Raw genomic sequence first — 22,593 nt, 5'->3', positions numbered from 1 at the left:
AGCCTCTCGCCCCGCCGTGTCAGCGCCGTGAGGGAGCTGCCCTCGCCGTCCACGCGGGCAGCGGCACGGCTTTGGCCACGCTGCTGCGCGGAGAGGGGCGGAAAGCAGAAGCGCTGGAGGCACTGAGCCGCTGGAAGAGCGAACGCGGCGTGCGCCGCACAGGCGGCGTGAGGGAAATCCCCGCAGCAGCACTGCCACGCTCCGGTCCTCCCGTGCCCAGCACCTGCCGGTCACCGCCTTTCCACGCGTACGGCCCGCCGGGGCGCCGCGCGTCCCCTCCCGCACTCAGGGCGCCGGGCCGGGCGGTGCCCCCAGCGGAGCGCGGCGCTGCCGGGGGAGCGGGGCAGGGAGCGGGGCAGGGGCGGGCGAGAGGGAGGGAGGGAGGCGCGGAGGGAGCGCGGCCAAGCCCGGCCCCTCGGCTCGCTCAGCCCGGCCCGGCGCTCGGCGCTCCCCCCCGGGCTCTTTGTTGGAGGTGGCGGCAGGGGCCGCGCGCTATGTCCTCCCCCAAGAACGGCTTCTACCGGCAGGAGATCAGCAAAACCCTCTGGGAAGTGCGGGACCGCTACCGGGACCTGCAGCTCGTGGGCTCCGGCGCCTACGGAACCGTCTGGTGAGCGGGAAGCGGGCTGCGGCTGCCCCGGGGAGGAGGGCGCACCCCGGGGCCGGGGGCGGCCGAGATGGCGGCTGGCGGGGCACAGCCCGGGGTCGGCGGGGCGCGGCGCTTTCGCTTTCCTGCCGACCAACTTTTTTCCGGCGGCCGTTCCGAGCCGGGCTGCGTGCCGGGTCCGGGGGGGCTGAGGAGGACCGGCCCCACCCGCACCTGGGCGGCCGCTCCGAGCCGCGCGTGTCCCATCCCGGGCTCCACCCTGGAGCGGGACGCCTGGGTTGGGATCTTTTTTCTCTGCCGGGCTCGCCGCTGGCAGGGCGAGGCACGCACGGCGCGGCGGTGCCGCTCCGCCCGCACTCACAAGGCGCTGTTCTGCTCCCCTGAAGCTCCGCTGTGGACGGAAGAAGCGGCACCAAAGTGGCCATTAAGAAGCTGTACCGCCCCTTTCAGTCCCAGATCCTTGCCAAGAGAGCCTACCGGGAGCTGCGCCTCCTGAAGCACATGAAGCACGAAAACGTGAGTTCAGTCCTCGCAGAGCTTATGTGAAAAAGGAAAGAAACTGGGCAGAGCTGGGCAAGCTGATGTGCAGCTGTAGTGTTCAGGGCTCTTTGACAAGACCTGCTGGCCTGTCCTTCGTCTGCCTGTCCCTGATCTGCAAACGTCAGCTCACACAAATGGGAGTCTCCTGTGAGAAGCACCATCTCGCTGTCCTGTAGGAAAGGTTGGGTGGGAAGGTCTAGATCTGCAGTGGAATCTGTGCTTCAGGCCAGTGAGAGAGATGGAGTGCCCAGAAAGTCCATCCTCGTCATTACATCCCTGTGAGGTACAGGAGGATGGGTCTGTGCTGTGCATCCCTCAAAGCAGCATCTGAAAAGTGAAACAGAACTTGTTGAAGGTGGGCATGTTATGCATGCATACCTATTTGGGGGAGTAGGGCTTTCTTTATCTTTCACGAAGTATTTGGAAGTGTTGGTTTTGTGCTAATAGGAAACAGGGAATCTTTGGGAATAGCTAAGCAAAGTGCTTTACTGGAAAGTAAAGGAATAGGACACAGCACTCGGCACAGATTCCCACACAGTACGAAAGAAGAACAGCTGTAGGAAGAAGTGTTGAAATTGTGATTAAATTGTTTATCCTGAACAGATCTGTGTGAAAACTTTTGTGGAGTTGAAACGTGAGGAGAGGCTCCCATGGTGGGCTTGGGGGATCGCAGTAGTGGCTTTAAATGCTTTAAAATGGGGGGGGGGGGGGGAGGGGGAAGGAAAAAAAAAAGATTGGAGATGGTGGCTTATTAAAATGATACATCAAAGTCTGTTTTCAAATAATAATGTGGGAGGTTAATGTGGGAGGTTGGAACATTTCTCCCTTCATATAGCCTTCATGGCAAGCTACATGATGGAAAGGGAGGATGAGAGAAACTGGTGCTAACAGTAACCTGTCATTGTCATTTGACATTATGGGATTAACAGTCTGGGTACCAGTGTTGTCTAGGTTCATTCTGAAGAATAATCAGTGGGATATCTGGACTGTCCAGAAGAAGGCCTTGTTGTAGGCTTAAAACCTTTTGTGCCTCTTAATGTTTTAGTCTAAATCTTATAGCATATTATTCTAATCTTATAGCTTTTTAACCACTATTGTACATATCAAAGAGTTAATTTTTGCAGGGATCTTCTGTGTCATGCATAGGCTTTCATACTCTCTGCATTTTCTTCACTGACCATCTGGGAGCAGGTTGCTCATGCAGTCAAAAGCTCTTACTTGTGTCCAAAGTTTGCAGATTGCCTTCCGTTACCCAAAATCATGCGTTGGGTTGCATTTTCCACTCATGTAGGCTCTTCAGGACAGAACTCTGGAAGCTCACCACAAGCTTGTTGGATAACTACAGAATACAGATGGAATTGCTCACTGGGGAGTGTGAGTGCCACTTGTAACAGTTACAAATAATATACATGGAGGAAGGGAATAATAAATAATATAGAGTCTTAGAAAACAGTTTGAGCCACAGAAGGATAAGTCTGGTCTAGGTGCTAAGGAGAAAAGTTTTGCCACAAATTATGATATTCACTCATTAAAGATAAGTGACCAAATAAATGATCATGCAAGGAATGTGTGGACACTGGGGAGGCAGACACTGACCCCTCGCCCATCCAGTATAAGGGGCATTACAGCCCTTCATGAGGATTTCCATCCATGATTCCAGTCTCATACCATTTGTTTTACCCATTGTGAATTAGGACTGGCAGCAAAGCCTTTAAGGGTTTCTAGCCTTCATGCTGACCTCGGGATACTCTTTAAAAATTCCTCCTATCCCAAATTAGACCAGAGTGGCAGTAGCACTCCTTATCAGGATTTTCAGGCCTCCCCCCAATCTTTGATCTGCTGCAATTCTGTCAAAGAGCCTCTTTCTTTGCATATTGCTGCCAATGGATGGATTTACAAAAATGTGTAGCATTTCAGTCTTCTTGTCCTTCTACTCATCTACATCAGCAGTCCCCAGCATGTTTTTCCTGCTCCAAGTGATTAGTTCTCTGAACTAATCCATTGCAGTACACTTCTGCATAACAGCAAGCATCTATCCTTCTGGCTGTACTATAAATCCAACCACTATTAAAATGAGTAAAATTGAAATAATTGTTTCAGAGACCGCAGTAAAATAGTGATGGACTCCTATCTCTTCCTTGGCTGCTGGTAATCAAAGTATGTGTGGTGGTGTGTAATAGCCAGTCTGCAGTACTGCTGCTGTGGATTAGAAGTATTGTTGTGACATTGCTCTAATCTGTCACTGCACTAATCTTCATCTTGCTAATTTTTTCTACTTCAGGTTATAAAACCGTTTCAAGGTTGTTTTATATGATAGTTAAAATTACACCCAATTCACTTCTCTGCATCTAATCTATTTTTCTTTTGAAATTACCTCTGTAACCATGATGTGTCTGATGCCAGATTACATGAAAAGTGTGATGCTCTGTTCCTTTCTATTGTGATTGTCTATTGTGATTGCCTTTGGATAGAGCATGTCTGTCATTCGTAGCTTTCAAGGGATTGTTATGATGTGTATGTATCAATGCATTAACATAGTTTATTTAACCTTGTGATGTATTCAGAACAATAGAAGAAAATGTTCTGACACACCACAGTAAAAACCGGCATCTCTGACCCTCCATTAAGAGCACAGGAGACATCATAAGCCTGTGTTACAGTTCTTCATTGTGTCCTGCTTGAGTGAAGAAAACTGAAGAAAATTTCCTCTCGATACCCTGGATTACCTCTGTTATTTATCCTTTGAAGAGTACACGCATTTACTTAGTGCGGAAGTGTTGTAGGATGTCCTGTTATCCTACAGGATGAACGTAAATATGGGAGTCATCTCACTTCATTTTACTGAAGTTATATTTTACCTTGTAGGAGAACTAACTCCCACTCAATTTGCTCATCTATTCAGGCATTTTCAGGAATAGGCAATTGTGGTTGCAACGTACAATTAACAAAGACACAGTTAGCAGAATGGCGTGGTTAGGATGGTATTTTATAGGTTTTATCATTAGAAAGATTATCGCAGTGGAGAGAGAGAATCAAAAATAAGTGGAATGCTCACTTGTGTCCTAGGCTTGTAGTAGAAAACTCCAAAGGCAGCAATCTCCAAAAGGAGATCCTTCCCCTGTGGCAGTCAGACTGTAAATGGGGTCTAGGAGAGGTGCAACCAGGTTCCACCCCTTCTGGTCACACAGCTGAATCGCCTTCACCTGTGCTCCCATGGCTGACCCAGTCTTTGCCTCAGGTGATCAATCAGTGGCTCAGGCTGTGTCTCAACAGTTCCCATACATTGCAGACATGACTATCTCTTCATTTTATATGCCAAATCATTACGGTCCCTAATGGCTTTCTAGTAGCACATTACTGAAATGTAACAAGGAATATTTCTGTGTAAGCCATGCAAATTCGTAGCATGGAACTTCTCTTCATCCTTTAGAAAACAAATCCATGAGGGAAGTGGTGTTGAGGACCATGGGGTAGAAGCCATCTATCAAGGGAGTGAGACCTGCCTCTGATGGCACTCAGATCTGTCTTTTGATGGGTGTTATAGTCTGAGAGAATCTGGGATGTTTCACAAGCATCATAAGTTACTTCTATTGCCTAAGAAGTAATTTAACCCAGATATTAGATATTGCCTTAGATATTGCCAAAAAGGAAAGTTAGCTTCCAGCAAGATAAGCTGCTGAATCACTTTGTAGCTGTATAAACAGATACTCTGGCAGAAAAGAGGGAATGGTGTGAAAACGTGGAATACAAACAGCTAAGCAGAATGAAAAGCATACTGTGTTTTTTGCTGTTCTTCATTTATTCATGCTATCTTGAAGTATTCCTCCCACTACAGATCTTGGTTGTTTCTTTGGCACCTACTGCATCATGTAGAAGACCAGGCTGCTTATCTTTAGGAAGTTTTTTGGGGTAGTGTTGCTTTTGTTCCCTGCCTTTTTTCATTTTGAGTTCATTTAAAGTGAGGACCCTTAAAATGATCTATTATGGCTTTGACTTAAAACCAGAAAGAGAATGAAAACACTGCCTGTGTGCCAGCATACATTTGTATCTATATATAAACATAAGCACACGTGATAATTCTGACCCAGTTGTACCAATTTAAATTCTGAATGTGCTTTTGGCATAAGGTTTTTGACAGATGCCCATTAAACATCTCTTTAAGTTGAGTCAGTTAATATTCTACAGATGTCTTCCTGGAAACCTACTAAGAGTCAGCTGCAGTATTTGTTTAAAGGTACTCTATATTACTCTCTCAGTCATCTTTCTGTGAGAGCATTACTCTTTGGGGAATTCCAACATCTCAAGAACAATGTATGTTTTACATTAGGAGAACCATTTAGCATTTTTCCCCCTTTTGGAAGAAGCTCAGGTATCCAACAGACACCAAATCAGCTCTCACTCTACAGCTACACTTCTGAAGATGATGATCCAGGCCTTCCATTTCAGGTTAGCTGATGCTTAATTATCTTGAATTCTTAATTATGAAAAAAAATGGTGAGGTCTTTTGGCATCAGCCAAGGGGCAAAATTGTTTTAGAGAAAATATTGGGAAAGTATGCTCCTGCTTGAGGAGATCTTCAGACTGTCACTTCTGCAGCTCATCCACCTTGACATGAGCATTAGAAGAGGAAGTATACAAAGTCAATCCAAGAAGGGAGTTACAGGTGAGCTGTGCCTTTACACAGATGAGTGGTGCCACTGTGAATGCTCACTGTATTAGATTTCCTGCAGGAAGCCCTGCAGGACTGCATCAACTGAAAATTCACATCCTTTAAGGAGATAAGTGCCATAAAGTGCAAATTGCCAATCCTGTCTGAAAGTGGCAAATCTGCTTATAGATTGCAAGTAAGACATGGCTGTATGATTTACTGCTGTCAAAATGTTGTAGAGCAGTAACATTCATGGCACTTTTTCTGCATGCTGAAAGCTACGAACAGCAAGGCAGCTAACACGACACTGAGTATTAAAAGAAGGAGCTGCTGGTAACTCAACATGGCAATACCAGTCATCACACATTGGGCTTGTTTTTACAAACCTACCTGATAGGTGTTTTATCCAGGCTGAACGTCAGCCATCACCTGTTTCTTCACACCCAGCCTTAGACAGTAATAAAGCAGACGAATGTGCTTAGTCAAGTAAAACATGGTGAGGACAGCACTGAAACCCAAACTTTTTGTTTTAGGATTTTTGCTCACTCCAGGATGTAAGTCTAAAGCATTTGGACCTGTTGGGTGTTGCATATAGGTCCCTAGAGGAGTGTGGCTCTTGAGACATGGCTGGTATCTGTGGATGTGCTGCCATCTCCATCTCTCCTTGAGGTGTGGCAGAGGTAACCCTGGGTGGAAGGGAGGTGACTGTAGTGTGAGCCTTGTGCTGGGGGTTACAATTATAAAAAGATTGAGGCTTCTTAGCATAGTTAAAAGGATCCCAGTGCCCTGTGATGTGGAAGAGCACAACAACATGAGGTTGAAGCTAACATTGCAGAAAATCTAATGCAGTATGATATATAGTTCAGTATACCCCAGCAGGGCTCTTTTAAAAAATATATGTGTTTACAGCTTGAGTGCCAGAGCTGCTCAGCTTCACTATGTGTTCATGTGTAACATCTATGGGATAAAGAAGCACTTACTGCATGAGAGACATAGCCTGCATTACTTATTAATTTATAGCAGATCAAGTCTTTCGTTTGTATACTGCTTCTTGCATCAGAAACTTTCCTTTACAGAAATCCAGTGAAACAGTCTTTGAAAATACATGAATGTGCACGAGAGTATATGGATGAGGAACTTCTCACTGCTGTGTGCCCATGGTAGAATCGTGTTTGGAACAGGAGATACTCTGAGAAGAGGAGGGTGGTAACCACCTTACAAACACAGCTGTTATTTGCTGTCAATAACTAAACTGATCGGAGTGATCAGTGTAAATGTCTTGTGCAGGGGAATGACAGAGATTAAAAATAAGGCTGGAGACACTGCTATGCTTCCCCAGCGGCTTCCTAGGAGAAGGACACAGTCAGCAGTGTACAGAGCATGAACATCCACACCTGAAATTAGTAGGACCAGCAGAAGTGCAGTTCTGCTGTTGATTGGCATTGGTTTGCAGGAAGATGGGAGAGGCACACGTCGAGCTCTGTCCATTAGACATGCTTTGAAACAAGCAGGGAAGGTACTGCAATCCAAACTGTTTTTCAGTTAGATGGGCAGAAGTAACCAAAATGCATCCTTTGTGGGCGCTTCATTCTTGAAATCACTTCCTGGCAGAGTTTGTAGGGAAAAAATGTGGTCATGGCTCCTGCCAGTTTCTACAGATGCTTTTCATCACCATCCCTGGGCGCAGGGAGTTTGTTCCTTATCGGAGGGGAAGGACACAGCTGCAGAATGCTTCACAATACCTCAGCTTTCATAGAGAACACGCTATGAAAAAGTTGATTCTTGTGATGCATGTTTTGTGGTGGCTTCATTCTGTGCTGGGACAGTATCTTTAAGCACCACAAAGTTTTTGCAAATACTATATTTAATTGGGAGAAGAGAGAATTTTAGACAGACTTAGGATTTTCCACAGTACAGAAAAGGGAGTTTCCTGTATTCTGTCCAGTTCTTTTCCTTTTCCTGGAGAAGTATCTGAAGATGTATCTTCCTGGGAAGACTTGTTTCATTCTGTGCCTCCTTGCTCTTGGCGTATCTGCAGAAAGCAGTGGTCTGGGTGGAAGTACTAAATGACTCTGTTCCAGGGAAGGAAGATCACCCCAAAGCACAACTGTTCAATAAAGATCACTGAGGAAAAGGAATTGGGCCCCATGCTTTCATTTTTAAATTGATTAACTATTAGTATGACTTACATATTGGGCACTAACGTGGATTTCAGTTTTTTCAGAAAGCTTGCTTTGGAGAACAAGAAAAGGAGCATGGTGAAACCCTTGGCAGGTTAGAAGAGTTTTCTGTCTTAGTATTTAAAATTCCCTCCGGCGGGAGCGTGTTGGTCTCTGTGGTATTCCTCACATCGCGGGCTTTGCAACAATGCAGGCCAACGGTAAGCTCGTCTCCAGAAGTTTACAGCCTGCCTTGGAATCAGTAGTTTGTACCTCAGGAAGCATAAAGTAACGATGGGACACTGTTTAATGGAGAAGAAGTAAGATTTTGGTGTGGTTCATTGAATGATTTTTGTTCTGCTATTCTCTTTATTGAAACATGTTCTTGTGTTGACAGTGGGGGCCTGATAACATTTTGTGCAGAGATGGAAGCAGTGCAGCATCCTTCTCACTTCATCTTCTGCTCTGTCAGCTCTGCCTGTGGGGTTACCCCCCCATGGTTCACTGCTGCATTCTGGCATCACAGAGTTTATCTTCAGTATGTTCTGTGTTGGTGAGGCAGATAGCTTAGGTGAATGAAAGCATGGAAATACCTCCTTGGAGAGAACAAGCAGGACTTCTAACAAAGTGGAAGGAGGGGAAGAAACACTGAAGATGTCACTTCAGAGAATAACCAAATCCTTTGGGGTATAGTCACTGTTTTATGCTAGTTACATTATTCTGAATGAGTTTCAGATAATGGTCCTCAGAAAAATATTACTAGCTATTTTTTCTAAGATACATTTGGCTACAAAGATGAGGGGTTGTGAGCTTTCTGTTTTCATCTAAGCCTTACAATGTTATGATAAAACCCAATCTAAGTGTGGTACATCCCTTGAATGTGGAAAGGATAAAAATAGGTGCACGAAGGATTTCATCAGTGTTGGTTAGTTTTATTTGAAGCTTTCAGAAAAGGAAGTTGTCCTTCCTTTCTTTCATTTTTTCCTTGCATTTCTGATCTCTCTGCATTTGTCTTTGCTTCCACATAATTTGCTATGCTAATATGCTAATAATGTCCCAAATCCATCCTGATTGTTATCCAGGTGAATTGTGCAGTCATTTCAGTACTTTGATGGTAACACTGACAACATAATATGCCGTTAGTCCTGTTTCCTTTCATGAAATTTCTGGTTTTTCAGTTTTAAACTGATGTGTAATCCCTAAACCACACAGCCATAGGGATTGGTCTGAATAAGGCTATAAAGATTACAAGTCTCCTAGGAATATTCCCTTTCATTTTCCATTTCCGTTGCTTTCTTTCACTGCCCCACTGGTTGGTACTCCGCAGGCCTGCTGAAAATAGGAGAAGTGCTTTCTGTCAAAGTGTTTGGCTTCTAAAAAAGCATTTCAGACCTCAGCACAGAAGCCAGTCTGCACTGATGACATCAGATCCAGACAGACCTGGTATCAGCTTAGGGGGTAGCATGATAGTCTGTCTTACTGATCTAATGCCATTCCATTCCTCACAGTTGTTTCAAATACCTTTTTTCAGTGTGGCCTTCAACTCAGTACCACAATAACCCTAGGCCTGTGACATGCTGTCTAAAAGCTGTGTTGCAGAAGGTTGCTGAGGGAGGCACGTGCATCAGTAAAGAACCAGCCTGAAAAGCTGCTGTTTGAGATAGCATGTGTTCCTGCAAACCCAAAATACCATGTTCCAGTGTCAGTGTGGCAGCCTGGACCTGGGAAATGGCACGAGTAGCCCAGTGCCCAGAGCACCAGCTGGCTGCTGGCAGAGCCTGGCTTCTGGGCCCTGCTCAGGGGCTTCCTCTGAGCAAACAGAAATTGTTGTGAATCAGCAGTGCCTGACTGCAGGACTCCAGTTTGAGGTTTGAACTACAGGTGTTCTAGGAAGCTGAAAAGAAACAACTCTAAATGCCTGTAATGTGTAGGAATTTACAGGATTAAGCAGTGTCTGAGCTGAGATTTGGCTTTGGACAATGCCAGCTACATCTTTTGAAGCATCTAGCTCTGTATATTTACTAGTCACTAATGAGCTTGAGAGAAGCACTGGAGATGACTGTATTAAGTCTATATTCAGTTAATGTAGTTGCACTGAAAAATACACCCTAGAATCATAGAATGGCTTAGATTGGAAGGGACCTCAAAGATCACCAGTTCCAACCCCCTGCCACGGGCAGGCTGCCACCCACCAGCTCAGGCTGCCCAGTGCCCCATCCAGCCTGGCCTTGAGCACCTCCAGGGACGGGGTACCCATGGCTTCTGTGGGCAGCTGTGCCACGGCGTGACCACCTTCTGAGTGAATCACAGAATCACAGAATGGGCATGGTTGGAAGGGACCTCAAGGATCATGAATCTCCAACCCCCCTGCCGCATGCAGGGCCACCAACCTCCTCATTTAATCCTAGACCAGGCTGCCCAAGGCCCCATCCAATCTGGCCTTGAACACCTCCAGGGATGGGGCATCCGCAACCTCTCTGGGCAGCCTGTTCCAGTACCTCACCACTCTCTCTGTAAAGAATTTCCCCCTGATGTCCAACCTAAAGATTTTCTGCCTAACCTAAATTTCTTAGGAAAAGCTATGGTGGGGAGATGTACTTTGCTAGGTGGTTATTTCTCTTGACAGTGTACTCTCTATGGGAAGAATCTAGTTCTAGTTTCTTTTTTGCTCTTCCAGTTAGGAATTGCAATCTTTCTACCTAAATTGCCTCCTAAGGGAAATCAGCAGATGTTTGAAGTGTTCTTCACTGTTGTCAGTGTAGGTCCAGCTAGGTGAGGACCACTTATGACTGGTTCAGATTGTAAACTGATTTATCTGGTTTATTTAAAAAACTGAAGTCATTCAGGTTAAAAGGCTCTCTGTCTTCTTGTATAAAACTGCAAGCCTCTGAACTTTTTATTTAATACTTACATCTTTTTTATCACAGGTAGCCCTCAAAGTTTTAAAATTTAACACATAGCGAATCCTAATGTTGTTAGGCTCTACGTCAGCCATCTTTATGCCTGTAGTTAATGTCTTGTTATGGAAATGTTTTTTATTACATTTCTCCACTAATTACACTATTCGGGAATTTTTGTGTTAAGCTAGTATTAACCCATGGTTTCTTTCTCTCCCTTCTCCTTATTTTCAGGTGATTGGAATACTGGATGTGTTCACACCAGATGTCACACTGGAGAAATTTAATGGCTTGTGAGTTTTGAGTTGTTTCTGTTTGGGAGCAGGGGACTGTTTCTTGTATGGAGAAAGATTTGTTTGTGTTTCTTAATAATGGAGAACTCCAAACCTGTTGCTTACTGACTTTTTCTGAATTCCATCTTAGAATAGCTTTTACATGCAACTTTGAAATTGGTAAGTTTTCAGATTATTGTTAGAGCTGGTAACCTGTTTTATAAGGTGTGCTTCTTGCAGCCCCCAGTAAATACATTCTGATGGGCTCCCTAACCCACTTTTAATGTTCTGTTTCTTACACTAAAGCTTAGACTGATCAGATAATAGAACCATTCTTAACCCAAGCAAGTAGTCTGAAAGTAGTGCCTTCTGCACGACACATCTCCAGTGTGGTCCATTCTAATTCTAGGATTAATTCAAAACTGCTGTTACTGTTTAATTTTTTTGTGAATATCTGAGCTCTGCTCTTTGCATTCCCTGTATGGTTTCCCAGTACTCATTCTGCAATCCCTTATGTCCAGATGAAGGTGTTCTACGCTTTCCCTTGACTACTAGCCTCACAGGCCAACATGATCCAAGCAGTATGTAGTATAAATTATTTTCTGGCACCAGGCATCTACATCTCTCTGATGTCTCTCTTTTGGCAGCATCTCAGACACCAGACATTCAGTGCTGCAGATATTAAGTCTGTTTTACTTGTGGATCCGTCTGCAATTCTTGTGAATTAGAGTCACTACAGAAACAGTGGTCAGAAACGCTCTTGGGCTTAATGTAGATAATATGTTATATTTGTAGAACTGCATTGCATTTCCTCTAATGTATCTATATTTTAAAAGCAACCCTGTGTATTTGTATGTTGACAAAAAAAGCTATCTGACAAGAAAATGTGGGAAACAAAGTATAAAAAACATGGACTGTGTGCTGATATTGATCAATTAAGACACCACAGAGCCAAAAAGGATGTTGTCCAAAAGGTTGGATTAGATATGTGAGGGAGTCTTCCCTTGGCTGACTAGTTGTGAGATGTTATCTCTTGCTGATTGTGTAAAGATCAAATTCAAGTTGATTTGTGGCCAGAAACAGCTGAAGAGAGGCATGTGGTTTCACCACCAGCCAATCCCTCAGGCTGGTGTCATCCAAGACTTTCAGCTTGTTTCTCAAGTAACTTCTGGCCCTCCCGTTTAAAGCGAAATATGTTCCTGCTCTATCTGCTACTCTGCTTTCCTGCTGCTCTGCTCCATGAGTCAGTGTAATGAAGACTAAAAACAAGATCCCATTTCCTGTGTGAAGAAACAGTCAGTGTCATTTCCCTGCTTGCACGTGTTTTCTGTCAGAGTTGGAAGTTCAACTGATGGAAATATTGTACAAAATCAGTCTTTACCAATTGAAATCCCACTGTGTACAGCTGTTTTTCATCTTCTTTGACTACATTTTTTGCATTGTCTTGTCTTGTACCATAAAACAGGTATCTAGAAAAGGTTGCTGCCCTCTAAAAGTTGTAGAGTTTTATCTTGGACTGGCAAGGAACTTAAATGTGTTAGGTATTATCATGTTTCCATTGGAGTGAATTGGCAATCAAGTGTCTAACCTCACTGTAAATACATTTCTAAAATAAAAACAAGTTTGACAAGTTTTAAATAGAAGACAAAGTGTTCAAGTGAGCTTATAATGTTTGATCCAGTCATTCCAGTATGTTACTGATAAACTCTTACAAAAGTTTGGATTTTCGAACTCAGAAATGGGTTTTCTCTTTCTTAAATTTTGTTTCCCCGTTTTGTTTCCTCAGTTTGGCTGTTAGATTTTATGTCATCAAACTGTAAACTGAACATATTGCATATGTAAAAGTGCCTTAAAGTGCTTGATGGTTATGTATTGTTTTTCATGTTGTCTATTTACATAAATCATTATCCATCCAGAGCCCTGGGATCTGTACAGATGATGGCAGGCTAGTGAAATCTTAATGAATCTTGAAGGTCACTGCCATTAGTAAAAGACACGTAGATATTTCTTTCTGGGTTTTTTGTTTTTTTTTTTTTCTGTAGAACTAATGTCATTTTCTGGTTCATTTCAAATATTCATGACTTCTGGGAAAATGCATCTAATAAGTCTGAATAAGGGGGGAACTTAATATGCTTTTAACATTCAAGAGCATCAACAAAGCAGAAGTCAAACTCAGTTTTCTAGGTTACTGGATCTGTTGTTGAGAAGCATCTAGAGTGAGACTTGGAGAGAGATAAGAAATTTCATTCTCTTCTCAGTATTTGCTATGTCCTTATATGATTACAGAATTGCGCATTTTTTCTGTCCAAAGGATGACAGACTGGAACAGTATGAGTTACTAAAGGTGAAGGAAGTTATGATCTTAGATAAAAGTTAATTTGTTACATCTGACCTTGTCAATTTGATTCTAGGCCGTTTGATTGCAGCTAGTTCACATACCCTATGATAATGATAGTGAGATAAATACTACTGTGTGTGAATGTCCCAGTTTCCTGTGTAGATATCTTTGAAATATCACATAGATACCTTTTATCTAGTTCAGCATCTGTGCTCTTCTGGTAACTACCAACTTTCCATAATCAGTGTCAGGGTTATGTGATACCTCTTCATGACAACACAGAGGGGCCTGAAGGGAAGATAGTAGAACTGTTTGGTAAACAGAATGATCTGTAATATTGTCAATGAACTATAACATACAAGTATGTTTCAGTTTATTTGACAAACTTAAAATTATTCTGACTTTATTTCCTTTTTTTTTTTTTTTTTTAATTCGTTTTAGCTACCTGGTCATGCCATTTATGGGAACAGACTTAAGTAAGATAATGAAGCATGAGAAACTCACTGAGGACCGAATCCAGTTCTTGGTATATCAGATATTAAAAGGCTTAAAGGTTTGCCACTTTTTATTATTTCTATTTCACAACCTTGTTTTCCTAGTAAACCATTATGCAGAGCTGTACTTACCATTTGATGGCAGGATACAGCTTACCTTGCTTTGTTTGGTACAAGTATTGACATTCTGTGCAGTAGTTATTTTGTGAGAGTGTTATCTGGCAGGGCTGGGTTTTTTTGTACAATGTTTTCTTTGTGGATTTTGTTGTTTTTTGTGTTTGTTTTTTTTTTTCAAGAAAATGAAAAGAATTGAGGTTGTTATATAGTGCCTATATGTATGGATATAACCTGTAGGTGTGGTATTTGGGGGAATGCAAATCTGAACTGGAGAGAAAATCTGAGCCTCACCGTCTCACAGTGCTCACACTGGTTTTGGTGAGTGTTCAGGGACCATAACAAGTGTCACTTTAGACTCTGTGTGTTAAGAGCCCAGTTCTGCAAAGCACTGTTGAATGTGACTAGGTAAGTTATTCTCCAGAACACATTTCACTTATTTATATATTCAAGAAACAAGAATTCAGAATGTAGGTGATGTCTTCCTGTTGTAACATTACTGTTCTAAATCTCTTCACCTAGCTCTGCAGGCTGTGTCCAAGCTCTCCAGCAGTGATGGCCATCTAATTCCCTTTGCTGTTCAGGAGACACACTGTGTAGCATGAAGGCCATAGAACTGCACTGTCTAGGATTGGTGTCGTTCCCTTGGCTGCTGCCAGCACTGTACAGCTTTTGTTTTATAGTCCTACAACATATGGGCAGACTTTTCTCTGAGCACAAAGGTTAAGTGCAGTGTGCTGGGAATTTTATCTGATAGGGATATGCATATGCAGTGGAAATCCAGCACTGGTTTTAATACAGGAAAGTTTGTCACATCTGTCAAGATTCTGATTTCTTCAGATGTGTGTTTATATTGCCAAACCCTATTAAAATAATTAGTATTGCAGGACAACTTGCTGATCCTGTACAAGAGCATCCGCATGATTCCTTTGTAGCTTCATATTTAATAGATACAGAAGGGCAACTATTGTTCTACTCTCGTCATGAAACTTAGTAAATATGTTTTGTGCTTGAGGTTTAGGTTAGACATCAGGAGGAAGTTTTTCACACAGAGGGTGGTGATGCACTGGAACAGGTTGCCCAAGGAGGCTGTGGATGCCCCATCCCTGGAGGCATTCAAGGCCAGGCTGGATGTGGCTCTGGGCAGCCTGGGCTGCTGGTTGGCAACCCTGCACATAGCAGGGGGTTGGAACCAGATGAGCATTGAGGTCTTATTCAACCCAGGCCATTCTATGATTCTTTGATCTTTATTTTGGTGATACAGCTGTATGTTTTTGTCTTTTATTTAAAATACTTGGTTAAGCTTGCAACTTAGAAGGGCTTTTGTCATTTTTTTTTGTTTTTGGCAGAAAAGCTATGTAATGTCAAAGAATATGGAAGGCAAGCTGAAAATAAATGTCCTTATGCAGGTGGAACGGGACTGGAGTTTCCAGCTCCTTCAGTCTCGGGTTTCTTGTCTGCAGGAATGTGAATTGGGTTTGTTTTCTTAGAGGTCTGAGGATGGGGTTGGTAATTGTATTTCTTGATTTTGCAATATTGAAACTTAGCTCTTGGGCTGTACAAGTACCTTTTCAAGCATCTTTTGCCATATTCATGATAATTTTTATTTTCTCCAGTTCTCTCCTTTAGTCAGCCCTGTTTACTGTCTTTTGTTCATGTTTGTGGTATTCTTTCTGCTTCACTGTTTTCTCCTCCCTCACCCATTTCCTCTTCAGTTTTTCTTTAGCTGTTAAGTCACTCCTCATTGTCGTTTTTCTTGCTGCCTAGAATGCTTTTCCCCTAGACTTTTCTAATTCCCTTTTTAGTAGATTTTTATTTTGTATAGATATTACATATGCAGATAATAATCCTTAGAATTCAGACAACTGTTGAATCTCTTCCTAGCACAATCTGAAGCTTTCATTCAAGGATTTTTGAATGCTATCGGAAGTCATTTTTAGGATTATGCACAGAGCTTCTGTGTTCAGAGGCACTTTGCACATATTAAACTGGAATCTTGAATTAAATTTTGTTCCAGTAAAGTGATGATAACACTGTGAAGTATCTGTCTGCTGTGGTCTCGGTGTGTTTATCACATTAAGAGTGAATAATCTGACAACAGATGGATAACTTAACGAAGAAAATTGGCAAGAATAGGATCCCATTTCAGAAGGCTGTTGAACTGAAATGGAAAACTTTCTGAACTAAGAGTAGCTTAGTTCCAGTGCTGTACCTGCCAGTAGATAATAGAAAGCAGTCACAGAATACCACTATTGTTGAAGAAGCACTGCAGCTCAGCACAGGTTTTTCTGTTTACAGAGGGGCTAGCATTTACACAAGCACCAGAAATAAGTGCTATTTCATGTAATCTCAGCAGTCTTACCTAAAGAGAACTGTTAAGAAAATAGATAGTTCTCCCCAAAGTGTTGACATTTTTGGTGCTATTAACTGTCTTAATCTTCAGTGGAGTGAGAACACCAATAAAACCACATTCTTCATCCAAATGGGTGGATTTACTTAAAATAAAACTCAAAAGGGTGCAGTTCATTTAATTCCTGTTTCTACATGCTACGTTCTTAGGTGCAGAAATTCCTGAATCTGCTAGTTATTTCCTTACTGTGTACAGTCATACCAGCAAAAATAGCCTATAGAATATTATTAGCCTCTGCTTTGGAAAATCAAGAGGCCTCAGTACAAAGACACCAAAGTGATTTGGAATGTAAGTAGTCATGGTGGTATCCTTGATAATGATAGCTGTTAGCTGAAGACTCCAGCCTTTTCTCCATTTGTTGGGAGCCTAACTACTTCCAGGCATGTTGTTAAAAATATATATGTATTTATATTTTCTCCGGATTCTGTACGTCTGACTGATCTCTTCTTTTTGCATCTGGTTCCTTCCATTCCAATGCACTTCATGCACATCCATGACAGAAGTAGCGTTTCATAGCTCTTTATGTGCTGTAGTGGTTTTACAGCCTGTGCTCTCAACCCCTTGTGGCTGCCCCCAGGAAATCCTGTGGAGTGCTTTGGCAGTTCTATGGGCGATTTTAAAACTTGGCTAATAGGGAGAAGGAAGCGATGTGCCATCTGCTGGAGGGTGCTAGTGCTAGGGCTTTGGGCTGCAGAGGGACGGAAAGCTTTCTAGAAGGGGACTCAGGCATGGTAGTCAGCTGTGTGCTGCTGTGGCAGCAGAGATCTGTCACCATCTTGACTGTATGGCTGAAGTTGTCATCTGTAGGTGAAGGGAAGTGATTTTTTTCCCTCTCCTCAGAACTTAGTGCTGTGTTCAGTTTGGGGCATCCCAGCACAAGGAAGGCACTGACAGACGGAGGACACCAAGGCACTGTGGGGTCTGGAGTGGAGAGCATGTAAATAGAGGCTGTGCAAGATAGGCTCATGCTACCTGGAGAAGACATGGCACGGCATGGCATTGACCAGTGTCTGTGTGTATCTGATGGGAGGATGTAAAGAAGACAGAGCTAGACTCTTCTCAATAGTGCCATTCCAAGATGAGAGGCAACAGGCACAAGGTGAAATGGAAAATTCTGTCTGAACACAAGAAGAAAAAGGTTTGGTGTCTGACCACCACACTGGAATGGGTTGCCTGGAAGGGCTCCATGCTTGGAGCTGATCAGAACCTGACTGATCCCACCCTGGGCAACCTGCTGTGGCTGACCCTGCTGCAAGTGGGGTGGTGGGACTCGATCTGCAGAGTCCCAGTCAATTTCAGTTGTTGTGTGATATGAAACCAGCTGTAGAAAAATAGAGCAACAAACATATAAATGCTTACTGTCTGTAGATATTTTGTTTAGTCAGCTTACTTCCCTGTATTTCCCTGTAACACAGAGAGAAGGATGCCCAGGGTGGTGAAGTATTTGCTTTCTTTTCCCTGTTCCCCTCATCTGGTGGACAATGAGGATTCTTTTGCAGAGGGACTGTTGCTACATACAAAATAGCAAAACCATAAATACAGGCCTGCCACCAGAGTTGATAAACAAGAAGAAAAGAGTTAGAAAACCATCCTTGAGAGCAAATAAAACAACATCATGAGCAAATAAATCAACGCTGCAACTAGCAATTATTGATCTAGTATAATGCTTGTAAGAATTTTATGTCAACACATTCTGTTTGGATCTGTCATTAATTCAACCCTTTGTGCCCCCTCTGGGTCACCACAAGGACTGCTGTGGTTTAACTCTGCAGTTCCCCACCACATCACTATTTGCTTATTCTTCCCCCAGTGGATCAGGGAGAGAACTGGAAAAAGATAAAACCTGTGGGTTGAGGTAAAGACATTTAGGATTCCCACTTTATCCATCATTTCTGAGGACTTGTTAAAAAGCCCTTATTGTTCTCTTGTTGCTTAGTCTGAGTAATACAGATCCCTCAGTCTTCATGGTCTGCAGTGTTTTCAGACCAGTTCCCTGCACCTGAACAGCATCTGCACGTTCCAGGGCACTCTGAGGCAGTACGTCCTCACTTCGGGACAGCGGGCAAGCGTGCAACTCACTTTCTGCATTTCAGTACTTGCAAAAGAGATCCCAATGTCTGAACCAATTACCAGAGACTCCTGCCATGGCCTATGATGAGACATCTCTTTGAGGGTGGTATTCACCTGGTGAGAGGAATTGGGTACCTCAGGGGAGCACTGGGTGACAGACACAGCTGTAGGTACTGGTATTTGCTTGGATGTCTTGTTTCCAAGCTTCCTTGAAGAACTGGTCTTCAGAATCCATTTCTTGGCTTGAATTTTGAGAGCCCTTAAATGCATGATGAAAACGTGCTGATAAATCTGATAAACTAGATTTGCATGCAGGCAGTGGTGAAGCATACAGCAAGGCTTCATCCTGTTCTTAAAGGATTTCTAAAAATTCAGTACTGCTGAGGCATGCAGATCTAAACTGTGATGGCACAGCTGAGATGTCTACTGCAAAAGAACATTTCTGATAAATTTCTGTATAAAGGAGCTGTGTTTATTTCAGTGGACATGTATTCAGAAAAACTGTATGATCTGGTACAGTACTCAAACTTGTTTACTGGTATGTAGTTTTTGGGGGAGGAATGGGGTAAAATGCTATTGAATTACCTGAACACTAAAAAGATCTTCTGTGTAGTAAATAAACATTTCCAAAATTCAGATTACTTTAGCACCACGAAAAAGCCTGCTCCTCAGACAGCTCCTTAGAGTCATGAGCTCATTAACTAAAACACGCTTTCTTTTTTCTTTCTTTTTTTTCTTTTTTTTTTCAGTATATTCACTCGTCTGGTATAATTCACAGGGTAAGTAGAAACTATGTAAAATATGTTTAAATTCTTACAATGCGTGGAAGCATGGACGTAAATGTTCTTGAGTTTACATTTATAATGTTTAAGTTTGATTATATCTTTGACAGAAACAGTGTAGCTACATCAAGTGTAAGCTGACCACCAAAGTTGCACTGAGCACAGTTTAGGTTTAGATTTCTCAAAGTGCTTCATGAAATTGAGTTGTAAGTCCCCATAAGAGCAAACAACACCTAAATTGAGATGGCTAAGATTTTTTTTCTACTTTTTGAAGACAAAAATTAGAGTAAACTCTTAAAAATATTTAAATGCTATATAAGAATAATAGATTTTTTTTTTATTTGAAGGGACCCTTAGAGGTCATCTAGGGGGAGAACACAAGGAAAAATGCCATATGAATTCAGATTTGTGTCTTTACTTCTGTAATTTGCTATGTCTAATTTTCTGGTTTATATTTATGACATTGTCTTACTTGTTACTGTGTTAAGTAGTTGCAGGAAAACCATCTAACCTAAATGAAATAAATACTTGCAAAGTGTGTTTTATTCTGTTTGCTGTAAAATAAATAAGTAACATCCATTTCAAATCTGATTACAGGATCTAAAGCCTGGAAACCTGGCAGTAAATGAAGACTGTGAATTGAAGGTAGGATTTGTTCATTGAAAAAAGTTTTCATCTGTATCAGAGATGTGCCACAGAAAACACCAGGGGCAGCAGCTGTAAGTGTGCTAACTGGTGTCAGTGGTAGACAGGGGTTTCAGCCCAGGAGCTTAGAAGAGTCTTGGAGAAAGGAAGAGGATCAGATGGACAGTGGTAATGAACTTGAAAAAAATGACTGGAGACTGATCCTTTTAAATATTTTCCCATTTGTGTGACTTTAACGCCACGACAGTATTTGTGTATTATTTAAGAAATAAAGCCCTGAATACTGAGAATCTATTAGTTTCCTATTTGCATGTCCTTAACTGAAGTCAGTGTACGTTTCACGTGAAAGGCAGAGGTGATGATAAATGTCTGAAATCATTATGGAGCCAAGCATAAGAAGTGGCTGCACCACAAAATGGAAATGTTGCCAAGGATATCAGAGCTGAACACATGTAGGACACTCTGGGAAACTGGTGCACTGTTAACAGAAGAGAGCTGAGGGTTGGCTCCAGGGCGTACAGAAGATTGCTGGTGAGGAGGTCAGTGCCACAGGCTTTATTCATAGCTTTGGTCCTTCCAGCTGGGTGAGGAGCAGTGTGAGAGCTGAAATTACCTTCTTGTGGGTTGGTGTTTATGTGGCAGTCCGTGCAATAGCCTTGGGCCTGTGAATGTGTGTGTGCATAACTATAGTAGTCAGGCTTCATGGGAAATAATCATATCATGGTTGCAGTTGCACAAGAGCTGTAATGGAGAACTGTTCCTATGATACCTTGCAGCTCATCACTTCAGAGAAGCGCATGAGGAATCAAATACTGCTCACCACAAACATGATATTCTTTGAAAGCGATTCCTTCTGCACCATTAAAATAACATCAATTGCACGTAGACTACATGTACTTCATAGAAAGTACATCAGTTCTTGATTTTTGCTTTTAAATGAATTACTAAGAAAAAAATCATTAAAGAGAGATGGTTACTAATTTAGCATTGTAGAGTTCATCTGTTAACTTTCACTGGTACACTGTAAGACAGGTGCACTTTATGGCATTTCCTGTATTTCCTGGTTGCTGCTTATCTGGAGTGAAGAAAGTGCTGGCATAGACCATGCCTCCCTTTGTCCTACCTACCTGGGCTTCTGTCCAAAGGTGGGTGTGAGGATGGTGCACACTCACACCTATCCCCTATGGAAATAGTGGTTAGCTGGAATGCACACTTGAAGACAGGGCTGTAGCACCCACAGTGGAAAGAACCTGTCCTGAAGAGTGGGTGTTGCCATTCCTGCTGAATCTTCCTTGGATTTGTTCTCAGTAGAGTCTGTCTGAATAGTAATTCTGCTGCTGCACATTTGTCATCTCAGGCCTCCTGAAAATGGACATTGGACTGAAATACTGAATCTGAACTGTTCAGATCTCTTTATTCCGTTTCTTATCTGTGTTGGAAATCTTCCAATACCTGTTAGGGAAGATGTTTGTACTTGAGAAATAGATATACAGTGTGCCCCAAAATAATAAAATGCATCTGGTTGAGCTGTGCAGAATGAGCTGCTTTAAAAAAAGCAAATTGTTCAGTATTGAGTTGAACTATGTAGTGCACAGCACCATTCATTTTAGGAATACAGTTTGTTCTCCTGAGAGATAGGGGCCTCGTACTGCTTCCAGTCCTCAGGTCAGCCTATTGTATTCTATTGTATTCTATTTTAATACATCGCTATTAATTTTCTAGACTTGTTTTTGTTACCTGTCTTCTTGTAGCTATAGCAGTCTGAGAGGCAAGCCAGGACTTTTTAGTTAATTACAAATCCAAGCTACGTTTTCTATCCTGTGCTGTCATGGCTGGTACGAACATCTTGACAAAACAACAGTATGTTTGAATGGGACATTTGTGTCCTGATATGTAAGGACTCTTAGATCCTATGGCCAAGGCCGTCTCCCTGGAAAGATATAAGCCTCTATGGAAGCAGTTCAGTCATGTGAGAATTCTAACTTCAAATAAATACAGTAAGTCTAAGTCTACAACTGGGAGATACAGAAGATCAAAGGTTGTAAAGCAATCCCAGAATGAAACGCAATAAAAGTTGATGCAGGACTGCAAAAAGTTTTTTAGCATGTAACATATGGATTATATACTGCATTATATACAGCATGTAGTGTTGCAGTGCAGTTTCTTGCTCTTTGGAGACTGAGTGCAGCAGATGTGGATGTTCAGGGCCATGTCTTTTCAGGATTTCCCTGATTAAGAAAGAAAGCCATTGTCTCTTTCTGGCTTGTGTGAGGCCAAACTGTGAGTGAGTCCCAGTATGATAATGGGGGAAAAAACAATTTAGGTAAACCAGTTGGACATGTTCTCCTCCACCCCCCCTACCTGTACAGTGAGATTTTGAGACGTAGTCCAGATCCAAGACATTCTTTCACTGTATGATTGCTCTACTTTCTTACCTAGTGCAACTTATTTTTCTGTTGTCATGGACATTTTTAAGCTTTTACATAAGCTGAAGCAAATAATTTGATACCAGAACACCGTTTTGTTAAATGAGTAGGAGAAAATGTAGTCCTAAGTTTAAGTTTTCTTTCTTGATTCTCAGGGCAAAATTATGCTATGCCTAGTTTTATGGTAAGTT

The 22,593-nt window shown here is 42.4% G+C and overlaps 1 protein-coding gene across 1 annotated transcript in view; it reads left to right on the top strand.

The window, feature by feature from the left end:
- The first annotated feature begins 409 nt into the window (after positions 1–409).
- MAPK12 (mitogen-activated protein kinase 12) overlaps positions 410–22,593 on the top strand; it is a 31,915-nt gene continuing 9,731 nt past the window's right edge. The window contains exons 1-6 of the mRNA XM_031614956.2: positions 410–610; positions 994–1,123; positions 11,086–11,144; positions 13,903–14,014; positions 19,299–19,328; positions 19,929–19,976. Of these exons, the coding sequence (XP_031470816.1) occupies positions 495–610; positions 994–1,123; positions 11,086–11,144; positions 13,903–14,014; positions 19,299–19,328; positions 19,929–19,976 (495 nt within the window). The 5' untranslated portion in view covers positions 410–494. The remainder of the gene's footprint in view (positions 611–993; positions 1,124–11,085; positions 11,145–13,902; positions 14,015–19,298; positions 19,329–19,928; positions 19,977–22,593) is intronic.

This window comes from Phasianus colchicus, chromosome 1 (genome assembly GCF_987193195.1).
Source record: "Phasianus colchicus chromosome 1, bPhaCol1.hap1.1, whole genome shotgun sequence".
NCBI lineage: Eukaryota > Metazoa > Chordata > Aves > Galliformes > Phasianidae > Phasianus > Phasianus colchicus.
The sequence above is the reverse complement of the archived record's forward strand: the minus strand, read 5'-3'. Positions and strand labels throughout refer to the sequence as shown.